General features: G+C 38.8%; 1 protein-coding gene across 1 annotated transcript in view; it reads left to right on the top strand.

Annotated features, from left to right (window-relative positions):
• The window catches only part of LOC128648546 (chondroitin sulfate proteoglycan 4), a 108,788-nt gene extending 97,095 nt beyond the window's left edge, over positions 1 to 11,693 (top strand). Inside the window, exons 8-10 of the mRNA XM_053701276.1 lie at positions 1,948 to 2,123; positions 9,035 to 9,218; positions 9,400 to 11,693. Coding sequence (XP_053557251.1) covers positions 1,948 to 2,123; positions 9,035 to 9,218; positions 9,400 to 11,447 — 2,408 coding nt within the window. The 3' untranslated portion in view covers positions 11,448 to 11,693. The remainder of the gene's footprint in view (positions 1 to 1,947; positions 2,124 to 9,034; positions 9,219 to 9,399) is intronic.
• The last annotated feature ends 1,301 nt before the right edge of the window (positions 11,694 to 12,994 follow it).

Below are 12,994 nucleotides of genomic sequence, written 5' to 3'. Positions count from 1 at the left end.
ATTTAATTTACTCAAAATAGTGTCACAAAACACATAAAAATGGAACTTATGCTTCTATGTGAAAAACATTGGAATGTGAAAAATTTATATTTTATGTCGGGTTAGGGCACTTGAGAGAATGCAATTGGGTTTGCGTGCAAGAAAGAGTGTTGGGTTTTTTCCCCTCACTTTTTGTGCTCCATTGAAGTGTATGGGGGAATATGTTAACACAGTTGCAATATTCTAAGTTCGAAAGATCGAAAACCTTTCAACTTGTAACACACGCCCTGCCCGCTATGCACAGAAAACTTACTTCTAGGGGAGTTATCTCAGAAGCAATAGATAGCACTCCACTCGTAATCTAGACCAACATAATTTGTGTCCCATAATTGCTTGGATAATGCATTACAGCCTCCGTTAGAAATAAGATTGCTTATTGCTGGTTCTGTAGACTGAGCCCCTATCTTATTAAAAATAAAAAAATGAAACTTTGTGAATTTTCACTCACCTGGTGAGATTTCCCATCCTTTATGGCAGTGATGGCGAATCTTGGAAATCAAGATGTTTCAGAACTACATTTCCCATGATGCTTGACTGGACTGTAGAGTGCCTAAGCATCATGGGAAATTATTTCTGAAACATCTGGAGTGCCAAGGTTTGCCATCACTGCTCTAGGGAAACCAAACTGAACTGACCACTCGAGTCCCTTTTTACCATCTTTAAAGTGGCTTACTCTTACCTAACTGGTCCTTCATTGTTGGTGCCATTTCAAGTACTGAATGCCCAGGATATTCAATCTTTAAAAATAGAAACCTTGTCTAGGCTTAGTAGGTAGTTAAAATTGTAGTTTTTGCTTTTACTGATTAGTCTTTTTATTCTGATTTCCTGTAGCCTTGAGCACTGGATGACTTGCTGCAGACAAATTGTGTACTCTGTAACAAGCCTGTCTGGGATAAGTCTTTGTAATACATTTATGGGATGTTAAAACAAAATATTGCACAGAGAGCTGTTAAAGGGACAGTGTACTGTTATTTTTTCTCCCCTTTAATGTGTTCTCAATTATTCATTTTACCTGTTGGAGTTTATTTAGTTATTTACAAATAGCTAACTTACCTTTATTTTCACATTTGAAATGGCTGTTAGCTGTGTTTGCCTGTTGAAACCATCACTTATATTGATAATTTCAATACTGCTGTAATGGCTATAGAAAAGCAAGAGCCAGCAGAAGAAATTACACTCCCAGTGGGGGTAAGAGCAAGATTCTAAAATGGTAATTTTTAATTGCTCCCTGTAAGTATTGGGTTAAGAGAGAAGATAAAACGCATTTGGTGTGTATAATGACTGATAAGATTTGGTTGTGGTTATAAAAAGCAAAAATCCTCTATATCATATATAATAATAAACCTAAGTGAGCAACTGTACCTATCACAAAAGCATTGATCGTTCTCCGAACTGAAGAATCCAAAAAATCATTAATTTAAAATCCTTCTAAGGTTGATGTTGTCAAAAAAGTTACATTTCCAACTAAAAAAAAAAAAGAAAGATTAAAAAGCGCATTTTTACATCACTTTGCTGTTTCAAGTAATGCCCCTACTGTGCACAATAGACAGAATAAAGTGACTACCCTTTATTTCAGAATGATGTCATATTACGTCTTTTTACACTGAAATTATGAATGAACTTCTAAAGTTGTATGGCTGGAACATAATAGCTACAAACCTGGTATGGCATTCTGTATGCTTATGCCATTGAAGTGAAAATTACTGTCCCACAGTCTATAATATTATACAGTATTTATTCTCCTTTTTCTGCATTTCTGATATACGTCTGAGTTATAGAGTGTTTTTATCCTTTTTTTTGTGGGAGATAAGAATGTGACACCATCACCTCTTTCATGCGACCTTGGTTGAACTATCCAATAAACTATATAATAAGCATACAATAAAGGTTTTGTTTTTCTTCTTTCAGGAACACAGAGGACCATATCTTCTGACATGTTGAAAGCTGTAACTAATGATGATGATGACGACAAGCAAAACAGGACTGTGACTTTCACGGTTACCAGTCCACCAAAACGTGGACGACTTCTGAAGTTCATTTCAGAGAATATGACTGAGGAAATTAACAGTTTTTCACAAAAAATGGTACGTATGCAGAATTGTATAATGAAGACTAAGTCAATTAGAAAATAAGAGCATAAGTTAAACTGAGATAGTGTTATAGATTGTGGGCTTGTTAGGGCTTTGTATTTATTTACAATCTATAAAACTACATGCACAGATATTATTTGTATATATACAAATATGTTTTTCAATTAATGTATACACTGGTTTTTTATCTTAGAAAGGGTCTTATGCAAATAGATTACTTAATTGGTACTTTGGGCTAGATTTATTACACTGCATTTGCAGCTTTTTCAGGCTATGTGGAGCAGGTTTGCATAAGTGAGACTGCTGCCACGTATTTAAGAAGAAGAAACTGCTTCTTTTCTTTCTCTGCCACCTCTGAGGGGGTGAGTTCAATCACCTCGACACTCGCTCGTTGACATTCCCTGCTCTAGTGCAATTGAGCTGGAGCAGGGAGCAGCATTGCACAAGAATCCTCTTGTGCAATATTAAATTTCACAACATCGCAAGTAGTGATTGCAGGCGGACAGGTTCACTACTTGCGAACCTGTTTGCCTGTAGGGATAGTAAATGTTGCCCTTAGCTATCCCAGTTATTAATTTGCCCTTACTATTTCTATTTACTGTATAGTTTTAGCTTCACTTAAAAGGGATTTTTTAAGAGATATTTAAAGCACTTCAGTATATTGTATACTAGATTAAATGGCAGCTAAACTTTTCTTTCCTAAGACATGGAGAGTCCACAACGTCATTCCAATTATTAGTGGGATATTCACACCTGGCCAGTAGGAGGAGGCAAAGAGCACTCCAGCAAAGCTGTTGTGTCACTTTGCTTACCCATAACCCCCATTCTCTTTGCCTCTGTCAGTGGAGGAGGTGAAGTTAGGTGTCTGAAGATTTTATTCCTTTTTTGGGTAATTTTCCCTGCAAGCAAGGATTTGGTTATAGCTGTGTCCACGTCAATTTCTTGAGTTAAAGTAGTGGTGGCTTTTAAGCAGTTAGAAAGTGGTGAGGTGATCCTTACTTTGTTTTCTAACATATTTCCTGCCCTCGGTATAGAAAGCCAGGGTTGGTTAATCTGCTGGATTTGCAGGTAAGTGCTTTTGTCTTCTAGGTCTTGTAGACTTGCACTTGAGAAGATTTTTTCTGCAGTATTTATTTGGGACATTTAATCCTTTATATAGGATTTAAATAGGAAGTGTGCAGGCACTTATTGTATGTGTGGAGACTAAGGGGTTAATCTTCCCTTTCTGTTTATGGGAAGTTTACTCTGTGGCTGATAACTTATGATTTAGTGGGACTTATATTATTTTTTATTGGGGGATTTGGGATGTTGGGCTCAATATTTAATCCTCCGGTCTTAGTTGACTGTTTTATAAGAAAAGCACGCTTTTGACTTGCTGCACAGTTTCTTTTTCCTCCGGTCATGTGACTTCCCGCTCATCCGGTTGAGTCTCTGAGCGGAGCGGTGTCATTACTGTGCCGACTTCTTTTGTGACGGCTCGCTTGACGATCGGCAAGACAGTTTCATGACCGTCTAAATTTGGGATACTTTGAAGGTTCAGGTTGGGCACCTCAGACTGTCTGAGGTGTAGAGGCGCTTATTTTGTTTCTCTTGTTCTAAGAATTAATTTGAGAGCATATACGCTCTGAGGAAATAACAATAAAATTAAAAAAAATCTTAAAGTGACAGTGTCATTTTCAAAGTATTTGCCATTCCTTTAATTTTTGGGAATTCTTTCAACTATGGACATGGAACAGGAGTCTGTTTCTATTGATAGATGTTTATTGTGTCAAGAGGCCCAAATTGATTTGCCTTTGCAATTTTGTTCTTCATGTTTAGCTAGAACGCTGGAGTGTAAAGACACATTATTGCCCTCTGAGCCTATTGTCTCCCAGGATAATGCTGTTCAGGTTATGCCACAGCTTTCTCCTCCCAAGCCTTAATGGCATCACATACAGTGCCCTGCGGTTCCTCTCAGCCTCCTGGAGGAGTGTAATGGCCAATAGATTTTGCTGCACAGATATCTTATGCGGTATCTGCGGCTTTATCTGCTTTTCCCATAATGGAGAAGCGCAAGAGGAAATCAAAACTTTTTTTGATAGTAAGGTGTCTGTCCCATCTGCTGCTGCTGCGAACGTTGACCTCTCTCATAAGTCTGATGAGAAGGATACCTCGGTAGCTTCTGAGGGTGAAATCTCAGATTCTGACAGTATAAATTCTTTGACTGATTCTGAAGAAGTAAACTTCAGATTTAAGCTTGAACACCTTTGTTTACTTCTAAAGGAGGTATTGGCTACTTTGGACGACTCCGATTCTTCTGTCGCTATCAATCCTAAAATATCTAGTAAACTTAACAAATACTATGATGTTCCTTCCCCTGTGGAAGTGTTTCCTGTTCCAGACCGTGTTTCAGAGATCATTTCACAGGAATGGGATAAGCCAGGGATTCCATTTTCCTTGTCTCCTGTCTTTAAAAAGATGTTTCCTATTGCTGATTCCATTCGAGACTCATGGCGCACGGTGCCTAAGGTAGAAGGGGCTATTTCTACACTGGCCAAGATAACTACTATTCCTATAGAGGATAGCTGTTCTTTTAAGGATCCCATGGACAAAAAGCTGGAGGCTTATTTAAAGAAAATGTATGCTCATCAGGGTCTACAATGGCAACCTGCAGTTTGTATTGCCACAGTAACAAGTGCATCATCTTATTGGTGTTATGCTTTGTCCGAATTGATTTTAGAGGAGACTCCTTTAGAGGAGATCCAAGATATGATTATGGCTCTCAAACTAGCCAATTCCTTTATCTCTGATGCTAACATGCAAGTCATAAGACTAGGAGCCAAAATGTCTGGCTTCACTTTCCTAGCCCGCAGGGCTCTGTGGCTAAAATCTTGGTCAGCTGATGTTGCCTCCAAGTTAAAGCTCCTGTTGTTACCTTACAAGGGTAAGACCCTGTTTGGACCTGGTTTGGTGGAAATAATTTCTGAAATTTCGGATGGAAAGGGGTCTTTTCTACTACAAGACAAGAAGAATAGACCTAAGGGACGACAAAATTCTAATTTTCGCTCCTTCCGTAACTTCAAGGGTCAAAAGTCTTCCTCCTCCTCCAAGCCGGAGCAGTCTAAGTCCTCTTGGAGATCCAATCAGTCTTGGAAGAAAGGGAAGCAATCAAAGAAGCCTTCATCTGAGACTGTCAGCATGAAGGATCTGCCCCCGGTCTGGGATTGGATCAAGTGGGGGCCAGACTTTCCTTGTTTCGACAAGCTTGGATTTGCGATGTCCCAGACCCTTGGGCTGTAGATATAGTATCTCAAGGTTACAAAATAGATTTCAAGACTCATCCTCCCAGGGGCAGATTCCTCCTCTCAAGGTTATCTGGGTATCAGGTAAAAAGAGAGTCATTCTTAAGCTGCGTTCAGGACCTTTCCTCCCTGGGAGTGATTGTTCCAGTCCCAGTAAGGGAACAGGGTCTAGGGTTTTATTCAAATCTGTTTGTGGTTTCCAAAAAAGAGGTAACTTTAAAAAACGATTTTAGACCTAAAGTGTCTCAACACATTTCTCAGGGTACCGTCCTTCAAAATGTAAACCATTTGTTCCATTCTTCCTTTGGTCCAAGAGGGTCAATTCATGATGACTATAGACCTGAAGGACGTGTATCTTCATGTTCCCATCCACAGGGATCATCACCAGTTCTTGAGATTCGCTTTTCTAGACAAGCACTTTCAATTTGTTGCTCTTCCGTTTGGCCTTGACACAGCTCCCAGAATTTTCATAAAGGTTCTGGGGACTCTCTTGGCAGTTGTCAGGTCTCAGGGAATTGTGGTGGCGCCTTACCTGGACAACATATTGGTTCAGGCACCATCTTTTCAACTAGCAAACTCTCATACAGAGATCTTGTTCTCTTTTCTATGTTCCCATGGATGGAAAGGGAATCTGGAGAAGAGTTCCCTTGTTTCAACTACAAGGGTGTGTTTCTTAGGGACCATCATAGATTCCCTATCTATGAAGATTTTTCTGACGGAGGTCAGAAAATCGAAACTTCTTTCTTCTTGCCTCTCTCTCCAGTCTACTGTTCGGCCATCAGTTGCTCAATGCATGAAGGTAATTGGTCTGATGGTCGCTTCCATTGACATCATTCCTTTTGCTCAATTCCATTTGAGAGCTCTACAATTATGCATGCTCAGACAATGGAACGGAGACCATTCGGATCTGTCTCAGAGGATAGATCTGGACCAGCTGACAAGAGACTCTCTCTCGTGGTGGATTTCTCAGGATCATCTGTCTCAGGGAACATGCTTCCGGAGACCTTCCTGGGGAATTGTGACCACGGACGCAAGCCTACTAGGCTTGGGAGCAGTCTGGGACTTGTTAAAGGCTCAGGGCTATGGACTCGGGAGGATTATTCTCTCCCCATAAACATCTTGGAGTTGAGAGCGATCTTCAGTGCCCTGATGGCTTGGCCTCAGTTATCCTTAGCCCGGTTTATCAGATTCCAGTCGGACAACATCACCTCAGTGGCTTACATCAACCACCAGGAAGGAACGCAAAGTTCCTTGGCCATGAAGGAGGTGACTCGCATCATTCAATGGGCGGAAGCTCACGATTGTCTCCTGTCTTCCATCCACATTCCAGGAGTGGACAACTGGGAGGTGGATTTTCTGAGCAGACAGACCTTTCATCCCGGAGAGTGGGCTCTCCATCTGGAGGTGTTCTCCAGGTTAGCCCTCAAGTTGGGGGTGCCGGAGTTGGATATGATGGCGTCTCGTCAGAACTTCCAAAGTACGGTTCAAGGTCAAGAGATCCTCAGACCGCCCTGATAGATGCTCTGGCGATTCCTTGGGATTTCGGTCTAGCATACCTGTTTCCTCCGTTTGCTCTCCTTCAATGAGTCATTGCTAGTATCAAACAGGAGAGAGCGTCTGTAATTCTGATAGCTCCTGGCCTCGCAGGATCTGGTTTGCAGACTTAGTGAAGATTACATCTCTTCATCCTTGGCGGTTACCTCTGAGGAAGGACCTTCTAACTCAGGGTCCTTTCCTCCATCCAAATCTCATTTCTCTGAAGCTGACTGCATGGAGATTGAACGCTTAGTTCTGGCTAAGCGTGGGTTTTCTGAATCAGTCATTGATACCATGCTTAAGGCTCGCAAGCCTGTTACTCTTAAGATTTACCATAAGGTATGGTGTACATACCTATATTGGTGTGAATCGAAGGGCTTCTCTTGGAGTAGGGTCAGGATTCCTAGAATTTTGTCTTTTCTCCAGGAAGGTCTGGAGAAAGGATTGTCAGTCAGTTCTCTGAAGGGTCAGATTTCTGCATTATCTATTCTTTTACATAAGCGTCTGGCGGATGTGCCAGATGTTCAATCTTTTTGTCAGGCCTTGGCTAGAATCAGGCCTGTGTTTAAACCTGTTGCTCCTCCTTGGAGTCTTAACCTAGTACTTAGAGTTTTGCAGCAGGCTCAGTTTGAGCCAATGCATTCTGTAGATATTACGTTGTTATCTTGGTTTTGTTTCTTATTCCTATTTTCTCTGCTGGTAGAGTTTCTGAACTCTCGGCTCTGCAGTGTGATTTGTCTTACCTTATTTTTCATGCGGATAAGGTGGTCCTTTGTACTAAATTGGGGTTTCTCCCTAAGGTGGTTTCAGATCAAAACCATTAATCAGGAAATTGTTGTCCTTCCTTTTGTCCTAATCCTTCTTCCCACAAGGAACGTCTTTTGCATAACTTGGATGTTGTGCATGCTCTAAAATTTTACCTACTAAATATTTTCGTCAGTCTTCTGCCCTGTTTCTATGTTTCTCTGGAAAGCGCAAGGGTCAGAAGGCTACTTCTACTTCTCTCCCTCTGGTTGAGAAGTATGATTCATTTTGCTTATAAGACTGCTGGTCAGCAGCCTCCTGAGAGAATTACGGTTTATTCCACGAGGGCTGTCTCCTCTTCTTGGGCGTTCAAAAATGAAGCTTCTGTTGAACAGAGTTGCAAGGCGGCAACATGGTCTTCTTTGCATACTTTTTCCAATTTTTTTTTTTTTATATATACTTTTGCCTCTGCTGAGGCCTCTTTTGGGAGAAAGGTTCTTCAAACAGTGGTGCCTTCTGTTTAGGTCTGCCTGTCTTGTTCTCCTTCCCTGTTCATTCCGTGTCCTCTAGCTTGGGTATTGGTTCCCACTAGTAATTGGAATGACGTTGTGGACTCTCCATGTCTTAGGAAAGAATATAAAAATTATGCTTATCTGATAAATTTCTTTTTCCATTTCCCTTCGGCTGAATGACTGGGGGTTATGGGTAAGGGAAGTGACACTTAACAGCTTTGCTGGGGTGCTTTTTGCCTCCTCCTTCTGGCCAGGAGTTAATATCCCACTAGTAATTGGAATGACACCGTGGACTCTCCATGTCCGAAAAGAAAGAAATTTATCAGGTAAGCATAAATTTTATTTTTCTTAAAACACAAGGGGGAGCTCTTTGCTTCAGGGACTGATAAAAGCACCTACATAAAATAAATGCTGCAAATTAGATGCCTGATTTAGACAATTTGCAGCATTTGTAGAAAACCTAGGTTACTTATTTTGCTTTTTGACCTCTCCAGGGAGTGTGGGACAAAGGAAACGTTTTTTGTTTTGTTGTAGTATTTGATGTCTTTTCAAGTATTCTTATTAGAGCAGATAGTGCATCTTATCTTAGGCAGGTTAGTGGTTATCTAGATATTCCTGGTTGAATGCTTTCATCTCAGCTGTTTACAGCTATGGAATACATTTGTATAAATTCTTTTGATACCAGCGTCCTTTATGAAAAATGTACAAAAATGAAGAAAAATAAAAACTCAGGATATCACAAAACTAGAAAGAGCTTGTTTCCCCCATAACAGGCAAGTTCACTTGTACTTTTTACAGCATTGTATGTCTAAAACTCTGTCTGTCCACACAGGTAGATGACGGACTACTAATTTATGAGCACACAGAAAAAGCAACTCTGCTTTGGAACACTCAGGACTCTTTTACCTTCACAGCTTCCTCTCCTCCTGCTGCTTTGGAATCCCAATTATTTCTTATTACTATCTCCTATGAGGTTAAAGATCCTTCCAGGCAAACTAGCCTTCTAGCCAATACAGGTAAAAGAGCGATTTTAATTAGTTTTAAGCCACAGATCAAGACAAATGTTTAAACTAGCTTTGATAACTGTATACAAATGTATTGTTCTATACAAAGTGCTTATAATGTCACTTTAATTTATAAACTGTTTAGGCTTTTGAGTTTATGGATTTTAACATGATCATTCATATTTTGCACCAGGTTCTGCTGTTGAAGAAGGAGGCAAGATTCTAATAGACAAATCAAAGTTAGATGCATCAAATCTTTTGGCGAAACTCCCTGAATCCCAGCGTACGTCTCAGGAAGTTTGGTATCAGGTGACCTTGTTGCCTAAGCATGGCATGATCATTGTGGGCGATAGAAACATTACTAAAGAAAAACCCAACTTTTCACAATATATACTTAATAAGTTTGGCATTACATATGTACATGATGGTTCAGAGTCACTTAAAGATAATTTTACTTTTGCTGCATGGGTAAATTCAAAAAGCAAGTCTGCAATTAAACCTGAAGCCAACATAGTAGAAGAGATGTATAACATTACTGTTCTACCTGTAAATGATCAGCCTCCTGAATTAAAGACCAAAAGGCCGCACTTAAAAGTCCTGCAAGGAAAAATGATAGCGATTGAAACTGAAAATCTGAATGTTGAAGATCTAGATAATCCCCCAGAAGATATTAAATACACCATTATAAGTGCACCTAGCAATGGTTACTTGGCAGACTATGAAAACCTAAATGTTTCCATTCAGCATTTCACACAAGCAGATATTAACACAGGTAGAGTATGGTTTGCGCAAGATGGCAGCTCCTCTTCTGGGGCATTTTATTTTAGCGTGACCGATGGAAAGCACAAACCATTGTATAAATTGTTTAATCTGGAAGTGATTCCAGTGTCTATCACCATCATTAACAAAACAAATGTGATCTTACTACAAGGACAATCCTATGTAACTATTAGAAATGCCCATTTAGCAGCTACAAGTGATGGAAGAAGCACAGTTATTAATTATGAGTTGGTACAACCACCTAGTTTTGGCCAATTTGTAATTGACAGTGTATCAGTCACCAGATTTGACCAGACCGATATAGAACTGGGAAAACTAACTTACCATGTAGTAAACTTCACTGAACCTCAGGATAGTTGTGAGTTAACACTGTTTACTTCAGAAAGTAATCTCACAGGACAAGTATTAAACTTTACAGTGGAACCTCTCTTGAAGCTAACATCTGGGATTAAAATCCCAACCGGTACCATATATGTATTAAAAACTAAAGACCTAGATGCAACAGAGTTGGGGAACTTGACAAGTAGTGATCCGCAATATCATCTACTTGAGTTACCAATGTTCGGAAGACTTTTAAGAAAACATATTTCTAAGAAGGACATATATGAAGATACTGAAATGTTTACACAAAGTGACATTGAGACCGGAACAATAATGCTGAAAGTAGATGCTAACATAACCGATATGGAAACATTGAATGATTCATTTTCGTTCTTACTTACAGCTGAAAATGTGCCACCAGCAAAAGCCTTCTTCCCATATCTTATTGTGCCATATGATCCTCTGCTTGTTCAGGTTGTGACAACAAAAGAGCCTTTATTATGGAGCACAAGTTATTTGCACATGGGTTCAGCCTCTGAGAAGAAGACTCCACCTATCTTGGAAAACAGTACTAGCACAGCTGTTCCCATAAAGACTGTGCAAAGATGGGGTAGTCGAAATCGTTGGGGAAATCAAAAAAATGAGACATCCTTTTCTGCAGAAATAGCAACAACAAGCTCTTTTATTAAGGCAACCACAGTTAGATTAGCTACCATATACGCTAAAGCAGAGCCTAATAAGGCCAGCAACTCGCTCTCCATAATTCTTCCACTGGTAATTCTTGCGGTTGTTATACTTGCTATTATTTTACTTGTGTGGTTTCTGATTGTGAAGCGTAAAGCTAAAAAGATGCTACCACATGTGAGAAGCCATTCATATAGCATAGTTCCACAAGTCCAATCCACGTACACAGAGAGAAGTCCAACTGTACCAAGTGTTACGGTTACCCCTCTACAAAAAGTAACTGAAAATGTATCTGTAAGCCCCCTACTGGCAACCAGATATGAACATCATTTTCCGATCTCTGATCCTAATGGTACAAATAATCAGCAGAACTCTTGGTTGCATATGGATCCTGAAATGATACAACACTGTCGAAAAACAAACCCAACTTTGAAGACCAATCAGTATTGGGTATAGCAGAAGAATGTAACGTAAACCTTTTTGTCTTTAATATTAATAAATAAATATGTATATTTTAATATTTTTTTTTATATGTAAACATATTTATTTTTGTGATCTTGTTATAAAATATTTCATTTAAATTTTGTATTATGGTATACTTGTATATGAAATATATATTTTTTATATTAGATTTTCAAATCATTGCATGCTCTTTGTGAAATTTTTGTAGCTTTGACAATGAATGCCTTGAATTTTTTTTAATTAGCTCTACTCGTCTTCTATTGAACACTTACATACACACACGAGTGGTTACAATGAATGTGATGTGTGTGTATAATATTTATATTTATTCTTGTTAGTAATATAGTAGTACTATGATAAATTAATCACAATGATGCTATATAAATAGCCGTGTTGTTTTTTTTATATATATTCCAAGTGTCTATATTATTTGTAATTTTTGTTTATTGTAATTTTGTCCCTTTAATATATTTAATATGTCCCAATATACACAAGGTGCTTTGAAAATATTGTCTAAAAATATATTATTGCTGATATAAAAAAATGTGAATAAATAATGTTACCAAACAATGGACTAGATTACAAGTTTTGCATTATGGTGCGTGCGGTACGGCTATACCTCTGAAAAATTGGCCATTGCACGTGGAATGACAGGTAATGCATATTACAAGTCACGGCGGTATAGCAAGCATTTTAACCTTTAACGCATTGTCCATTCTGCACTCAAAAAAGGTTGAGCGGTGAGGCTAAAATGCTTGTGTTACAGCCTATACCGACACAATCCATTCCGCCATCTGAGACCAGTAGTTATGGATTTTGCAAAACAAAAATGTTTCACAAAACTCATAACTAAAATGTTACAAAGTACACTAACACCCATAAACTATACTATTAACCCCTAAACCACCATCCCCCCACATTGCAAATACTTTATTAAACTTATTAACCCCTAATCCGCCACCCACCTACATCACGACTATCAAATAAACCTATTAACCCCTAATCCGCTGCCCACCCACATCGCCAACACTATATAAACCTATTAACCCCTAAACCTCCGGCCCCCCACATCGGCAACACTATAATAAAGTATTAACCCCTAAACCTGCAGCCCCCCACATCACATCTAATAAACTAAACCTATTAACCCATAAACCACCAGCCCCCCCCCACAGTAACTAATAAACTAAACCTATTAACCCCTAAACCTCCGGCCCCCCACATCGCAAAAAACTAAATTAAACTATTAACCCCTAAACCTTACACCCCCCTAACTTTAAATTAAAAGTTACAATATAACTATCTTAAAATAAATATAAACTTACCTGGGAAATAAATAATTCTTAGATTAAACTATAAATTAACCTAACATAACTATTCTAATAAAATAAACTACCAATTAAAAATCCTAAATTACATGATTAAAAAAAACCTAACACTACGAAAAAAATAAAAAACCTAAATTATAAATTTAAATAAACCTAATACTACAAAACGTTAAAATTACAAAAAATAAAAAACGAAATTATCCAGAATAATAA

Source organism: Bombina bombina, chromosome 2 (assembly GCF_027579735.1).
Source record: "Bombina bombina isolate aBomBom1 chromosome 2, aBomBom1.pri, whole genome shotgun sequence".
NCBI classification, from domain to species: Eukaryota; Metazoa; Chordata; class Amphibia; order Anura; family Bombinatoridae; genus Bombina; species Bombina bombina.
The sequence above is the reverse complement of the archived record's forward strand: the minus strand, read 5'-3'. Positions and strand labels throughout refer to the sequence as shown.